We start from the raw sequence: 17500 nt of genomic DNA on the forward strand, positions 1-17500 counted from the left end.
GTGGTACATGACGTTGTATGCGCGCTCGTTTCACGCTTTTTACTTCTTCCACTCCCACCTGGCCACAACAACAGCCGTGAGAGCACGTTCTAGCTAGCGCCGCGCAACACAACAAGGAGGCTACCGCAATCCAGCACATACGATGCGAAACCTACGGGGCAGCATACGCATGGGCGCAGGCCACCATAGCGAAACCGCCATTGTGCCCGCAGAACATGGCCGCTACTGCGAAAAAGATCACGTGACTTCCTCCACACTTTTCTCCTAGCGCGCGTGCAGTGGGTGGGGCCTCTTCTCTGTTTTTATTGCGATAGCAATTATATACACTCCAGGCGCATCTTTGCCGTCGCCCTGATGCTCCGTATACAGGCCAAGGGCGATAATGCCATCGCCGCGCGTCGTATATGCTGCATGGGCGAGAGCGCGAGGGAAGCCGACGATCGCAGCTCAAGCTGGCGCGCGCGAGGGAGGGAGGAAAGCGGAGAGCAGACGCACCGCATCGTCTTCCGTCGCACGAAAGGCCGTGGGAGGATCGTAAAGAGGGAGGAGGGCCGGCGTTGTCCTCCAGCAGCAACTGCGTATTTCTCGACCGGGCGCAAGAAGAACTGCCAATCGCGGCGCAATCTCGCACGCCATTTATGGAGGAAAGCGGGTGGGCAGAAGCGTGAGGATTTAGGCTACTTGGTTTTCGGTGAGTCCTCGTGCTGCAGCGCGAAGCGGGACAAGGGACAGGAAGCGCTTGTCCTCGTTTTTTCCTGTGTCCCCTGCAGGTCTCAGTGCTCGGGAGGGACGGGCAGGGGGCGGCTTCCATTCCATCAAGTGGGTACACCGTACGGCGGCGCGTGGTAGCGTGCGCCGTATCTCGAAAGGGATCTGCACACAGCTCATGCCTTTGTGCACGCTATGTTCTCGTCGATCTTGCGTTGAAGTGATAGACAGCTCGAAAGTCACTTCGCTCGCTGATGCTGCCGCGCTTGCTTTCGGCAGCGTTTCGACAGCGAGTGCCCGCGTTCATCGAGCGTGATGCTTTCATGTTTGCTTGTGCGCGATGACATCATGCTTGTCAATACAGTTAGTAGGCGAATGTTTCCAAGGTTATACGGCCGACAACACTACTATCTTTGCTTCGTATAGCTGACTACTAATTTACTATCGCAATCGGTACTTCGCCTTTGGGGCGAAACTGCGACTTTTTCGCCTTCCTCCATTCTCCAAGCCCTTGATGAAGAAGTAGGCGCTGAAGCCTTCGTCTAGGCGTATAGTTGATAACCTCTGGTGATGTTTTATCGCCAAATGGGAAATATATGAGCTATCGAGACAGATCCATTAGGTACATCAGTGGGCAGCGTTAGAATACTATTTCCATATTTTCGGTAACGAACGTCCGAACAAGAGCTAAAATCAACGGTCTATAGAATCCCAACAGTGACAAGTCTGGCCGTTTACCCCTCACCCTATATTTATAGTAAATTCTGTTACGCAGGCTGTTGCTGTGTGATCAAAAGGAAGGTGACATCGAGCGCCCACCTTGAAAAATAAAGTAACCTTTATGTCAAATGCCTCCTAAGAAGACGAAATAGGGACTTCGATAAAAGAATGTGCGCAATTGAAAAGCTATATTCAGGAAAATAAATGCGCGCATTTAGGTGAGTGCTAACGTCAATATAGGTGTAGTCATGTAGTGCATACTTATGCTCTCAAATGCAAGAACACTTACACTGAAACAACCTACTTTCGGCCAATAACTAGGAATATGGCTAGAATCTTCGGCGAGTGGTGTGTTTGAGGCGTCATCGACTGCAGGTTTCTAGGACGAGGATATTTGCATCTATCTCAGTATTCAATGTGGCGACGAGAAAGGCGGTTTCACTTGGATGACAGCTCTCGAGGATGTAAATATTCCTAAAGAAAAGAAAGACGAAATGGTAACTTTAATGGTAAACTTTCCGCCTGCGATATGCAGCCCGCGTTCTCCCAGATTTCATCCCACTTACACATATCAATATCGAGCAGCTGTGCAAAGAAAACGAACTTTCCTTTAATTGGTGCGAACGTGGACGATTGGGTAATGAAGTAGCAACTTGCTCAATTGCGTATTACTCACTGGAATTGGACGAAGAATCAGGTAAGACAAGCACCACGGCGCTTACACGTCGCGCCATGTTTTACTCGAGTACCGTGTTTGTCTCTCGAGTAGCGTGTTGGCCTCTCAGTCCAAATTCAGTCACTAATACGGTTTATTGTGGTGTAATAGACCTTTCCTTTCAGAGGAATTCTGCCGCCGGAAAATTACGTTCCTGATAAACTTCAAGGCACACGAAACAGACCCCGGGGAGTTCGACTAGCTTTACCAGCTGTCGCAGTAACGAAGGGAAACGAACGCGAAAGAATAAAACAAATTCATTCGACTTGAAAGAATGATCCAGAGCCTTGCACGGTGATACACAGACAGGCCTGTAAACGAAAGCCGGGGATATTAAACAATAAGAGCGCGTCCGCGGTCTGCCGAAGCGCTTCTCGCGGTCAAGTGTCACCGACGGCCGAAACGCGATCAAGCCCCGGGTGTGCGTTTGCCGAGCGAAAGCCACTTCGCCGCGTCGTGCTCGGTTCTTCGTCAAAGCCACCAGCGAAGCCAGCTACTCTTATTGCTGCTGCGGCAGCAGCAGCAGTGGAGGCAAAGACAAAAGCTGTCTGTGTGCAAGAGTCAAACAGCGCACCCCTCCCCCCCCCCCCATCCCCTCAACCCAGTGCTCTGGCCGCAACGTTGTCCAATCTGCCGACCGACAAATGGTCACGGACGGAGCAGTCCCCGCCGCCACCACCACCACGGCTCTCTTAATCGAAGGCTTGGTCGAGCCGTTCCTCCTGACAGATGATTGCAATCTATTTCATCCCGCCCCGCTTACCACTTTGCCCTGTCCACCTACCCTTCCTCCTCCCAACCGGCCCCACTCCCAATCCTCCAACTGTCCGTTTTCCTTGCCGAGCGGACCAACGTTTTGGCCACGTTTCACTTGCTCTTTTGGCCTCCTATTTTGTGCGCTGTGCCTTATTATTTGCCCTCTATGTTTTGTGTGCGCGACTTTCTTCGGGTGTAAGAGACGTTTCGCTTCCTAGGTGTCTTGCTTTTAAGATGTCGTCGTTCTGACCGCGATATCCTTTTTTCTAGCCTCCTCCGCTGACAAACTCAAATTATCCTCCTTGTATCGCAAGTCCCACCATTTTCCGCGGATCGCTTCATTCAATGTTGTTTGTTTTTATTACGCAGTTCTCTTTGACACCTATATAAAGTTTGTACTTGTACACCGCTTATTTCGGCAGCGGAACTGTCTCCCGCACCGTCAGGTGCTTTTTTGCCTCTTTTATGAATTACCCGTTCACTAGTAGTACGTGTTCTTGTATTTGTTAACACAGAAGAGAAATTCTTTTTAACTTTAGCGACCTTTTCCTACTGTCCTTCCGTATGAAAGCATGCGGCGACCGCTAGACGTTCCGCTCTTATATCCCCGGCGAAATCAGAAGTTTGTTAAACTGTCACTTGGTTCCTCTTGCAGATTTATGTACAAATGACTCTACCTTTGTTAGTGACGACTGTGAATTAGCGAGAGTATTGCGTACTTAAGGACACGAATGTGAATAAAGAAGTGAAGAACGTCAAATTTGCGGGTGAACCTCACAAAGAGTGTTGTCCGTAAGTTCTAGTTGTCCTTGGCTGGCCACGTATGTTAAATATATGCCTAACATTAGGATTGGATGCAAATTGTTCCTTACGAATAATTCTAGCGTAAGAAAGTTTTCCGAATGCGAACCCTGACCCGAAGCAACAACCATATGGTTTTAGTTCCACGGTATCGCGATTGGAAATTCTCTAAACTTTACTCCAGATCTCTTGCGAGACTTCTAAAAAGTCCGCTTTGACGCATTTCTTTGAGAAAGACAAATAAATATGTTACGGATCGACGCATAGTCAAAGGTTGCGAGTGTCAATTATTAAGGTAGTGACTCTCAAAATACGGAATCATTCTAATTTCAGACACCTTACATCGAAACCAATTCTGTTGGCTGGGTTTCGCCAAACCATGAATGATCGGTGGTATGACATGGATCAGCTACATGAAAATGAACCAGTTTTACGAGCATAATTGATTGGTCACTGCTCTGCGACTCTGTACCATCTGAGAAAGGAACTTCCAATTCGCTGCTGCCATTACTCAAAAACCATTTCCCAGATCCTCTAGACTGGTGTAAATACTTTTGAAAATTTGCTAAAAATACGCTGAAAAATTTTTATGCAGAATTTCTTAAGGCAACATCCCCTAAAGGCCTCATTCATACCTCCGAAAGCAATGAAAAAAAAAAAACGTTATATCGAGCAGAAAATGTAACAGAGTTGAAAAACTGTGCTACCGCGTGTTTAGCACATTTTACCGAGAAACAATTATGCTTATAACAAAAAAAAACTCTTTCATTTTCTTATGCTTCTATATATTTTCTCTAAATTCAGTTGCATGCCGCGATAAGAAACCAAGTCATTTTATTAAGTGTACAAACATTGGTATACGACAGAGTATGCTTGGTCTTCCTCCATTCATTTGACTCACGTTACAGAAAATAATTTTTGTTTCACGTTTTCCCTAATGTATTTTTCTCTACACGCGTAAGGGAGTTACATTTCCATTCGCTATAGACGCATTCCGATCAGGGCGGAACGCATAAACTCTCGTGTATGGAGATGAAACCGACTAAGTGAGAGCTAAACTGGTGTCATCAACTTCAGCGTTGTCCATAACCGCTATGTTGTTCAGAAATGTGTACCCTGATAAACAAGCAAAGAAGTGCATTTTTGCATCACCTTTACTTCTATGCACTTCAGCAAAACAGGAAAGGCAGTGGGCTGATCAGTAAATTCCCCATACAATTTGCAGTAGTTCATTTCTCCGTGAATCCCATTCATTGCATTGTTGTCCGTCTTTTAACTCCGCGGAACATAGCAATGTAATGAATCATGAGTCATCAGGAAATTCATGATGCCATGTTGAGAAATTTCCGTATGCACACGGAATCTTTCGCTTCCACCATATATCAGTCCTATCTTTGACTAAAAGGAAAGGATTTCATACAGCTTTCTGGAAAATACGAATATCCTGAACACACTTTTCCTAGCCCGCAAACTACGCCTATCTTATGGCGTTACCTTCTCGTTCTCCATCCCCGGAGTTTGCAAAAAAGAAAAAGAGCAAACCAGGAAATGTCTGACATCACTTCCAACAATGCTATCACTTGTAGTAGCCTATATTCTAGCGTTTGGCGAGACCGCATTTCCCCCCAAGAAATAAATAACTAAGAATAATGCTGGAGGTAGTATAGTACAGCTTCCCACAACGAATGTGGTTGACGTCCCATCTCAGCTGCGCCATTCTGCACTTCTTGCAGTTTATTGTCCCCCTCCCAGTGCCGACTTCAATCTGAATTATGCATGCGATCCTATTGGCGCCTCTCGGGCGAGTAAGACACGTTCTGCGGCCGCCACCAACGTGCCCTCGGTTCCCACGCGTGGCTCCCAAGGAAGCACGATGCGGTTCCCCGAAACGAGTGGGTGGTGCTGCGCTGCTTTCCCGCATAACTTTCATTTCTGTTGCATGTATATATATGCCAAAAGCATGGAATGCCTGTTTCGTCGCGACCTGCTCCGGGACGAGAACGGTTCGCGCTGTCACCGGCGAAAGGAGTGTGTCACTTGAAAAGGGGGAGGGAGGGGTGGGGGGAGGGGACGTCGTCGAGACGGACAATGTGCGTGGTGCAAGACAGCCAAGTTGGCAGGTGCCGAGGATGTTGTTTTGTTGATTTCTTGCGGTGTTTTGCACTTCCACTTTCAATTTCGCTGCATCTCTTTCTGTTCAGCCCAGTTGGGTCGAGGCGTAGTAGGTGCGGGCTCTGAAGCAAGATGATATTTTTTTTCATCTTCTACAACGTGGCTGAGTTACCGCATAGGCGTTCCAGGGAGCGTGTAATGTTACGATGAATATTGTAAACATGAATCTGCCAGCCACGGTAGCTTAGTGGCTCTGGTGTTGGGATGCCCGGCAGCGAGGACCCGGGTTCGATCGCAGCCACAGCTGCCGCATTCCAAAGTTGGCAAAATGCGAAGAAACAACAAAAAAATGCTCAAATATTGTGCATTGAGCGCACGTTCAAGAGCACCTTGTGGTCAAAAAATTTAATCGGCGGTCCCCCTCCACGGCGTGCATCCCAACAAAATCGCGAGTTTGGCGTGTAAACGCCAGAAGTCTTTTGCAACCTTATCATTACTTGCTTTTTTTTTCTTAGGAGAGTTGGTAGTTTGTAAAGTGGGCAGAGTGCCTACGCGTAAAGGGAAAAGAGAAGAAGCGCAGCTAGAACCGATGTTAAGTCTTGACGAATAAAGCGATTACTCAAAGCAATAAGTCCACTTCACGCTCTTTTTTTATGTTCTTTGTTTTTTAGAATGGTGGTAGTGAAGTTTCAATTTATTTATTTATTCCTACTGTCAACACTCTAATGAAGTCACTTGCAGGTAGGGTAAACAAAGGGGGAAAATCTTACACCTTAGATGCACGTAGACCTTAAGAACTTTCAAGCGCAGGTCTAAGGAGATGTTCGAGCGCTCAAATGCTCGAACATCTCTTGTATTCACTACGGAGCTTGGCAACGCATTCCACATTTCAATCAGGACAGGAAAAATAAAAAGAAGGTCGAATCACATAACTGCCAGCAAAGTAGGGCTGTACTACGTACATAAATGTGATCAATACGAGCACTCTGTTTAGCTGATTACCTTGCATATACTTCTTTTTTGCGAATTCTTAGCTGTCCTTTAGGTACCATAAAAAGAATTTAGTCTTCTTTTTTTGCCTGCCCGTATCTAACTGTTCCAAGGTCACAGGACTGCAGAATTTCCGAGACTGGCTCTGTTCGTCAGCATAGACAGCATTTGAAGCATACGGCGGGGCACTGAATTTTTTCCTTGGTTATTTTTTCCTTTCTTTATGAAGGCGCCAAACGACCTACGAATATTTCAGGTTACGTCTGACGAAAGCCTTGCAGCCAGTTAGCTTGGCTTCTCGCCCTGCTTGCTTGACTTCTTTCTTTAAGAATTGCACCCTTCGATTAGCCTTCGGGTACGCGTTTTTTGTATGAGTACGCCACACTAAGTTCTGCGCTATTCTTACGCATAAATAATACTAGTTTCGATAGTGCTAGGTACCTCCTAACATCGGGATTCCTGTCTTGTGTTCTCCTAATATTTTGCCTCTGCCGGGAAAAAAAGACAACATAACTCTGGCAAGCGAGATCGATAGTGGACACAGATACTAATCCGCGATGAAGATTCAATAGTTAAACGCAGCAAATGTTTTGCAAAAGATAGGGCCGTTGCAGAGAAGAAGACAAGAACCGAGAGAATAATGAAACTGAAAATAGTCGTGCGCTGAATTCGCTAGCACATGATGCACGTAGACGGTATGTTAACGCAACTAAAGTGAGCTTAATTTGCATACTCTAGTAGCGCTAAACTGAGAAAGTCAGCAGCAAACTTAAAGAGCGCTTGCCGCGAGGTCAGGGTTGGTACCTTTTGGCGCTAACTACGGATGTTATTCATGTTTAATTGGAGTTAGGGCACATTAAGTGTTTTGTAACATCGCAGCAAATAACGTTGTTCACCTGGCTTGGTTAGATCGTAGCAGCAATACATTAGTCGCTGTGGTGCACACACACACAAAAAAACGAATACTTGCACGCGTTGTCAAAACTATCCGGAATATTCATTACTGATATCGACGCTGCGCTTCCCAATACGGTAATGACATTTTTCTGACTAGTCTGGCTAAATTTGTTGCTGCTTTCTAAAAACCCTACGTTTAAGTGCGTTCTCACAGTGATACGAATCAAGTTGCTCTGCAGTACTGACGTATGCCGCAGAGAAGTTGAGCCGTTGCATCAGCCGACACTCTTAGTTTTCGTCGTAGCTACAACGGTTGAAGCAGCACTGAAAAAGAACTCGCGTAGACACTAGCGCGTCATTTGTTGCTTTAAAGTTTAAGCTTCAAATACTCGATGCTATGGCATGATTCACTATTCTATTCTCCATTGGAGGCACTCCGAAGAGCCGCTGATGCGTTCAGGGCATGGTGAGCAGGCCGACCGAAACCAAAGAATGTAGAAGCGATGCGCTTATTCATCGTTAGGTTTAGTAGACTAACGAGATCTATGGTGGAATCTTGACAGCGGTGGAAGCAAAAGCAACTAAACCTGTTAGACGTGGACAAGGTAGTGAGATATATTTTATTGCTTTGGCTGGAAACCAAAAGATAGTTATTTCACGCTTATCGCTAGTCTCTGGTAGTGTGGTGTAGGCAACTTTTTTTGCTTCCCTCGCAACGCAGAAAACGAGAAAAAGAGACAAAAATAATCGATTGTCTACTACATGGTCGTTCTATTAGCGCTACACAAATGAGGACTTTATCAACACTGTAGGTACCTCTTACTCAGCTTTTGTAGCTCGCTCGTGGCACTCATTAGGCCCGACATTTTTTTTTTTTTTTTGCACTGCTTTGATCTCAGCCTTTAATGAAGGTCGACGGTCCATTCACCATTAATTTGCAATGCTGAGCAGAGCTTGATCAGGGTTGACAACGCCAAAAAAAAGTAAATAAAGCCCTAAAGTTTGACGCGAAGCTAAAGTATTCTTCGTCGTTCTAATCTCTGCTTCCTGTGCCTCATCAGCGAGGTGCTAGCCTGGCCTCTTTGATCGGGTCTTTGTTCCAAGCGTCGTGAAAGAAAAAAAGCTTTTGATGCCACGTGGTTTTGTAGCGCGCTGACAGGCTTGGAGCACAGGAAGCAGCAGCACTTTGGCTCCAGCGCTGTCACACCATATTCTGGCGCGTTAGTACGAAGGGCACTTCATAGGAACGTCCAATAGAGGGTGCGGGTGGGGGGAGGGGGATGTAACAGGGGAGGAGGTTCTTTCATCTCAACGGGAGGATCTTAAGTGTTCGATGGAATATTCGCGTTTTTCTTGTTTTCAACAAATTGACAAATTTTTTAATTTTTTTTTGTATTCTGACAGCACCGTCTTTTGTTCTTTTTTTTTACATACTTCCGTTCCCGAGGCAGACGCAAGGCACATTTCGGTCAGGATCTCGTAGCTTGTAAGAAATAAAACAAAAATTGTAAAGTGTCATCGAAGCACATTCTCGGCTTGTAGGTTAACAGGGGTAGCGGTTCCCCCTGGTGGCTTTTCCATCGACTTGCATGGCTTGTGGCTGTGATTATAGTGTTTCTACGGTGCCTTTATACGAAACTACTAGCGCGTTCAGAAATCGGCTTCCGATGTTAAATGGCGTCACCGCAGTTTGCTTTAACTAATAGGTTATACCAATGGTGTAGTTAGTGTCCTTTTCTAGTTCACTGAGGTAAAGCCTCGTTGTTAACATGGTGTGTCAGTTTACACGCGCATGCATACATGCCTGCAGTTGTGTGTGTATGTGCGTGATTTACGCGCGGAGACAAGTAGACGACGAGTCAAGCAGGCATGTAAGCATGCATAAACGTGTTGACGCATATAAATGCATTTGTTCAATCGTTAAAACCCTAACAATAGGACCTGCCCGCCAAACCCATGCCCGTCCGAACAATGCTCATTTCGTCAAATAATTTTCAGCTGTACCCACTCACCCGTTACGTAGTACTGTCCGGCATACGTATGAAGGAACGAATAAGTACACTTAACGTGTTCTGAAATCAACTTCATTCACTTTTGTTATTACGTTCGCGCTGGACTTGCCACTCTTCCACAGGCAGCCGTAGAGGCAACGTTTTGAATCACTAAATGAGGCCACATCCTAATTCCTTGCATAGCGCCGGTGTAAACTACTACTAAAGCTTGAACCCCACCACACCATGAACCCCACTAATATTGAACTTCATGAACTATCGTAGTTCATTCCGACCATCTCTTAAGTTTAACGCTACTTCTGACATTTTCAGCGAAATATAGCAGAACAAGTTTCTAGCTACGGAGATATAGATAGGCAGAAATGGTAACCCAAGCACGCATGCCGAGAAAAAAGGAACACGTCCTTTTAGCTTACCTTGAGGATATCTTATCATACGGAAATGGCACACAGTTCATAATAAAATGCAGCATCTTTTTTTTTTAATTTTTATACTTGTGCATGGATGTTTCGCGTTATTCACGGTTCCATAGCGGCATTCATCTCGCTTAGTCGGGCCAAGTCATTTCGCTCTTTGGCTTCACCGCCCCGTTGGGGGAGGGGCGAAAGCCCCCGACTTTGCTGTTCGTTTCTGCTCCTGGCACGATATGACACCTTCACAGCGACGAAACGTGAAGTGTAAGACTCGGGCTACGAATATAATCGGCTGCTGAAGCGAAGGCGAATTGAGCAATTTGTCATAATTTACAACTCGGCGCCGCGCGCTCCGAGCTCAATGTCTCTTGTGCGTCCTTTCTTTGTTATCATTATTAATACTTCGCGAACGCTAAACTCTACGATTTTCGGCACTGTGCGGAAAATACATTTCTCCGCTCGCTGCCGCTTCTTCTCGTGTCGCAGAGCTATAGGTGGATTACTGTGATGTACTGCTTGCATGCGTTGCTGCGCAAACAATAGTCGCATTAGGGCTTGCTTGTAGCGAACCTAAAAGCTCTGGCGACGTGAATTACTTTGGCGAAGTCTCATATAAAGATCTTCTTTTTATTCGACGAATTCTCCGCTAAGCTCATACAGTCTATAGAAAGAACAAACGGGGCGTCGTATAAACGCGCGTATAGAGCCCTAGCCGTGCGATGCACGTCTGCTGCAACAATCAGTTGGCGAATTTATTCTCCGTGAAACGACGGGTACAGACTTCCGGGGACAAGTCCGCTGTAGTTCGGCCTCTCTTAAACAACTCGAGCTTAACCTGGTGAGCACCGCCCCGACAGCCACGACAATATGATGGATGTCCGCTGTAGACATGGGAGCTGGGCACTTGGGGTTGTCACGTTGTACACGTTGTACACGTTGTTGGGTTGTCACTCGCAGCTCTCCAAGCACAGGTGGGCATAGAAAGGGGTCACGGGGCCAACCACGGCCCAAAGAAGCCTTTTGGCGAGAAACTTCCTTCACTCGGGGAAAGGTTGCGGGGGGAGGGAAGCAGACACGTGGGGGGCATGAGTGCGCACGTGTGTTGCGTTGAGAAATGGACCTTCAGGCGTGAAGGAGAGCTCGCGGAGGAGGAGGAAACGAGGTTGGTGGACTGTCAGGTAAAGATGTCGCGTGAGTCATTAAAGGTCCGCCGGGTTGTCGAGCGGCCTCCCCACTGTGTCTTTGAATCCCAGGCACGGTGATAGGGAAGCGAAGACGACTCGTTCAGTCTGTGTTTTTAATAGGAGGTTTGGAACATCTGTAACTTTCTTCAGTTCCTTCAGTGCATCGAGGGAGCCAATGTTGGTGTCAAGCTCCGTAAGGTTTCGTAAGCTTGGAAATGGCGTGTTACTTATGCATGAAGCGTTATACTCTTCAGGGGTGTATACCTTTCAATTAAAGGGAAGCTGAAGAGTCTGTCGAATTCAATAAGATGCTCATATACGGATGCGGGAACCTTATAAACCATGTAGGTCAAATTTGGGGGTTTTTTTTTTCAAATAGGAGCGACGTAATCGTCGGTTGAAATTGCGCTGTAGCTCCGCCCCCCGTCGAATGCCGCGCGCTGCTGCTGACGCTGACGATGCGAGCGGAGACCGGAAACCGCGGTGTTGTGACGTCAACTTTAGTGTTGTGCTCCTTCACAGCCTGCGCGACCGTGCCTGACCGTGCTTGTTTCTGCGTGCGTGCCGTCGTAACCTGCTTCGATAGACCCTGCATTTCTGTGTTCGTACGTCTGTGTGTATGTAGAGTGGTGGTCAACGTGCGCAGCATCAACTGATGTGGTGGGCCGATCATGCCGTCTTTCTGTGCAGCCTACGGTTGAACGAACACCAGCGGCCGCGACAATGTTGTCTTCCATTGCTTCCCACAAGACAAGACGCTTTTAAGGAAGTGGGAGGCTGCTGTAAAGCGAAAGAATTTCAAGCCCTCAAGAACAACACTGCTCTGCTCCAACCACTGCCGTGACGACGATTATCACCAGAATTTCCACTAGCAGGCTTTCTAAACGCAGCGCGAAAAGATCGGAGCAACGAAAACAAAGACGGCACGAGTGCGGACTGACTGATGATAACTGGTGTTGGAAGGCCTTATGAATACACGAACTCGCCCAAACCTGGATTTTGATTTACTGCGAGCTCCTTCATGTTAGCACGCTGAACGGAAGGTGCATGTTTATTTCCCGCCCTCGACGCAGGTTTCGTCGCAAAGCGCCGCGAATTTTCTATTTGCACGTGTGTTGTAAAACAGCCTGCACGCAGCTACCATAACGCAGTGCAAATGTAGAGTTTGCATGTGCTGGAAAGCCGGCGCACGCCAGGACGCTACGCTCCCCCCGTCTCTCGCGCACAGCGAGAAACCGACCGTCTCACGTAGCCGACGGAATTCGCCACCTTTACAACTTCGGTTACGAGTAGTGTGCGGATGGCGCACAGATGAAGGTCACTACACGTACTGCATGAACCGGGAAGCTTTTCACGTGTTTGAACCGTCTTTGTAGGTTGACAGCTTTGGACAGCGCACAAATGCCTACGATCGCATCCCCGCTTACGTTCCACGAGGAGGCATGCAGGAACACAACACTGCAGTTGCTTGACCGGAAACGAGCTCACTAGATCGGCGAAAGATCGGCGAGATCACTAGATCGCCTTGCAAAAAACATACTCACCAAAGAGCATTTCCAACACGAGGAGATCCCAAGATTTTCGTTCGCTTTCGCTTTCGTTCTCGTCGAAAGCACTGCTCGCACCAGCATCGTTTGCTTCTTCGAGAGGCCGGCTCTTTGCAATCGGCTCGTACATGTAGGGAGCAACGCCGAACTCTTCAGAAAAACGTAGTCTCTCTAAATTTTCTATTACCTCTTAATTTTCCATTACGGCACCAAACTACCTGGCACCGCGCTTCATGTGGAGCGGCAGCGGTCGGTCGCTAAAGTTGACGTCACGGGTCGCCCGACCAATCACAGGCGGAAACGAGACGCGCGAGCTGGGCGTGTCCGCTGCTGCTCTTTTCGTCGAAATAAAATATATTTGCGCTTTCTTTCGCTCAATTTCGATACAATATTCGAATTCGGAGGGTCGAAAACCATTATGTACACATGTTCACTCATTTTTTCTGGAAAACCTTTCAGCTTCCCTTTAAAGTTAAATTTCTTCTGTTTTTCGCCTTTTTAGTTAGATTGCATATGGCAATCATTAGCCGAATTCTGACTACGAACTTATCATTGTCGCAGAAAAAAGAAAGCATATAACCATTGCACTCCCTTGGTGCTTACATCTGGAGCAGGAACTTGGGAAGTTAACGAAGCTCGAGAACAAGTAAAGGACTGCTCAAAGGGTGATGGAACGAAAAATGTTAGGCGTGACGTTAAGAGGCAAGAAGAGAGCGGCTTCGATCAGAGAGCAAACTGGGATAGCCGATATTCTAGTCGACATCATCATCATCATCGTTATCAGCCTGGTTACGCCCACTACAGGGCAAAGGCCTCTCCCATACTTCCCCCCCATACTTCCCCAACTACCCTGGTCATGTACTAATTGTGGCCATGTTGTCCCTGCAAACTTCTTAATCACATCTGCCCACCTTTCTGTCGCCCCCTGCTACGCTTCCCTTCCCTTGGAATCCACTCCGTAACCCTTAATGACCATCGGTTATCTTCCCTCCTCATTAAATGTCTTGCCCATGCCCAATTCTTTTTCTTGATTTCAACTAAGATGTCATTAATTCGCGTTTGTTCCCTCCCCCAATCTGCTCTGTTCTTATCCCTTAACGTTACACCCATCATTCTTCTTTCTATAGCTCGTTGCGTCGTGCTCAATGTAAGCAGAACCCTTTTCGTAAGCCTCGAGGTTTCTGCCCCATACGTCAGTACTGGTAAAACACAGCTGGTATACACTAGTCGACATAAAGAGAACAAACTGGAGCTGGACAGGCCTCGTAATGCGTGGGGTAGATAACCAGTGGGCCATTGGAGTTTTGGAATACGTGCCAAGGAAAGGGAAGCGTCGTCCAGAACGGCAGAAAGACAAGGTAGCCTGATGATATCAGGAAAATTGCAAGCGCAAACTGCAATCAGCTAGCTTAAGAGAGGGAAAATTGGAGATCACAGGGAGTGGCCTTCGTCCTGCAGTGGACTTCAATATAGGTTGACGATGATGATGATATAATAAAGCAGTACGGCAGAGTAACCGATTGCGCGTTTTCTGCTCTAGTCACTTTCGCTCAGGGCTGCGGAGCACAGAAGGTCTAGTATAGGAACCCATACCGAAGTCAGCGCTCATGAGCGCCTTTAGTTCTGTGCCCTTTTGGTGTTGCAGCAATGCATGATAACTGAAAAACTGTTCTAAATAAAATAACTTGTTACATAGAACGTAGGAAGTGGAAGATAATTTCTGATTCGTTCAGGTTACGATAGCTGAAACGATCGAAATGTTACAGTGCGTGGCCATCATAACTTAACGGGGCATACTAAGAATCGCTCCGCGAATCGGCGGCTACAGATGAGGAAGATAGTTTTTTTTTTTTCAGTTCCCGATTCCCGAAGCCCATTATCGGTAAATTCAGCAAGACTGAACCCCGACAAACAAAACCTATTAAAGAAAGAAACTCAGTGCCCTTTTATTCTGTGCGAGATGGCCAGCGAAGCCGTGTATGTGGGCCCCTTAATGGCGAACTGCAGCCCGGGATCTTCCGCCGGGATTTTTTTTTCTACACGCGTACACGATAGTAGGGAAAGTAGGCCATAACACCTTGACTATGAAAAAAAAGTTATTCTCAAACGCACCGCTGAGGGCGTCAATTCTGCATCTACTGGTTGGCGGGCCAATTCTCTCGACATTCGTCACCTTTCGCATTTACATTCTTTCTTTGGATTCATCATACCCGCCACAGTGATGAAGCGGCTTTGGCGTTGCTCTGCGAAGAACGAAGGCGCGGGTTCAAATGCCTAACATGGCGGCCACATTTCGATGGGAGCGAAATGCAAAAAGAAAAACAAAGAAAACACTCGTCTACCGTGCACCGAGTCCCAAGTGGTGCAAATAAATCTGGAGTATTTCCCCTACACAAACCAAAGCGACATAGGTGATCTGCCATTCGCAAAGGGGAATTCGCAATTTTGCAAATGGGCGCATCTCGCAAGAGGCGTATGACATACTTCAGCGACATCCTACGCACCAGGCAGAGGCCGACTTCGATAACCGAAGGCATTTGCGATCAATTCCGGCACACTGGATCCCCCCCCCCCCCCCCAGGGAAGCGGCTCACCACGTTGCTCGAGGCCTCACTCACCGAGCATCATCGGCGGAAGAGCCCCTGCGGGGTACTGCGAACGTCTGGGCGTGGGAGGATCGTATGACCAGGTTCCACGACATCACGACACACTACCAGTTACAAAGACGCGTATCCCTCACGCTAGATTAAACAGGACGCAAGCAGTACACTTCATATAATTACAAACGGATTCTTACAGAAGCCCCACACTCATGCACGCCATGTATCCAGACATGTACACTACAAACAGATGCACATCGTATGGCGAGGTTGCCACACCTAATCACATGTTATGGCAGTGTCAGCACTTAACGAACAAGTCGGGCAGTGCCGACCCCTCCGTCTCCACCGCCAACCTCCTCTCGCGCTGGAAGACCGCACTGCTCAGCTCGAACCTGACAGCACAACTATGGGCCGTCCAGCGAGCCGAGGTAGCCGCTTCGTGACAAAGACTCGGAACCGCGTCCACTAGAAAGACCCACTAAAAAGACGCCAGACTCGAATCTCATTGGTTTGAAAATAAATTTTATGCTCTCTCTACTACAGTGTGCCTCGTAATGATATAGTTTTGGCACGTAAAACCCCCAGAGTTACAAACAAATCGCTCATCTGATTTTCTACGTGCACGTTAGCCAGCTCGACGCCCAGTGGGTTAAGCTGCCGGCCTTTCTTCGTTTCTTTATTTCTCTCTCGCTCTCTTGTTTCAACACGACTTATACGATGCACATCCGCAATAGTAAACGCCATTAGCTTCCCCCTCCGCCATACTGAAGCACCTGGCTTAACTAGCCTCTTCTTGCGTGTCTGAATGATGTAATGCCGGGCAAGGAAATGGAATGGTTCTTTTTTGCAAGAGAAATGAATTTGAAAAAGAAATGAATACTAGGCCTGCCAGGTGCAGTATAGTCTTCCTACACAAGTAGGATAAAAATATGCGGTAATATTGTGAACTTTGTGCACTTTTTGACAGCATGTTGAAATGAGCGGTGTTTCAGTTTAAACGCTGAGCTTCAAGAATTGACCCATCGCCGTTATCCTTGCAAACTAAAAAAAATAAGAATTATGTGTGCCTATTTGTTTCCTCTTTTATTTCTTTTTGCTAAGCGTTCACGCGAAGAGATGACCGGTGTATTCACCATGGTGTGGCGGATTCACCATGATATGTCGCTTACCAAAGTGGGTTCAGTTAGGGTTTCCAGATATCAATCACCTAAAATTGGGCCTATAGAGACGTCAGCATCAAAACACCTGATTCAGCTCTAATGGTGCACACCGCCTAGAACTGGCGCTATGTCTTCAGCATCTCATTGGTCTTCGACGATGTAGCTGCTCGCGTTCTTCGTTTTCGATGCCTCTCCTCGTCAGCAAGTATGCGCAATTGAAAGCTAAAGCTTCATGATTCCACAGTTTAGTTATGACCGGGCCTGCACCTTGCAGCTTTGCTCGGCCAAAACATAACGCCCAAAACGTAAACCTAGTCCGAAACTATTTTAGAGCTGCGGAACTTCCATCTCACTCGCGCGGGCCCTTATATTCTTGGATGTATAGTGCTAAGAGTCTCCTTGATATGTTTTTGATACTTACAAATCTCCTTCCTTCTTAGACCCACTTGGGCATAGTAGGTTTGTAAATTGTTCTCCTTTTGATAATAGCCATCATCATCAGTCTAACATATCTTCACTGCAAGGACAAATGCCTCTCCCAGCTACCTCCTATACCCCCAATCTTGTGTCATCTCTCTCCGTCCTATGCACCTTTTTTGGACGATGTGTGGCGTTTTACTTAAATTTGCGCTCCGCCTTACACCAGCATACATGGGCTTCCGACTATATAATCTGCGGACCTTCCATGTTGCGTATTTAAATGATCACTTTCTTGCTTAGACGAAACCTCTTGCATAACCGACATCAACGGTATATGGCTAATGTTATCACTCGCAATACTTGTAAACCGTTTCCGCGTGTACTGTGCCGGGAACCGTGAGTGGATTTGCTAGGGATATCCGGATATCATTTTGTCGATGATGGTATCAATAATGTGCTGTA

General features: G+C 47.0%; 1 protein-coding gene across 1 annotated transcript in view; it reads left to right on the forward strand.

The window, feature by feature from the left end:
• Window positions 1–17500, forward strand: part of LOC139047009 (uncharacterized) — a 72162-nt gene that overhangs the window by 2653 nt on the left and 52009 nt on the right. The window contains exon 2 of the mRNA XM_070520943.1: window positions 771–830. Within this exon, the coding sequence (XP_070377044.1) occupies window positions 771–830 (60 nt within the window). The remainder of the gene's footprint in view (window positions 1–770; window positions 831–17500) is intronic.

The sequence above is a fragment of the Dermacentor albipictus genome, chromosome 6 (assembly GCF_038994185.2).
Source record: "Dermacentor albipictus isolate Rhodes 1998 colony chromosome 6, USDA_Dalb.pri_finalv2, whole genome shotgun sequence".
Classification (NCBI taxonomy): domain Eukaryota; kingdom Metazoa; phylum Arthropoda; class Arachnida; order Ixodida; family Ixodidae; genus Dermacentor; species Dermacentor albipictus.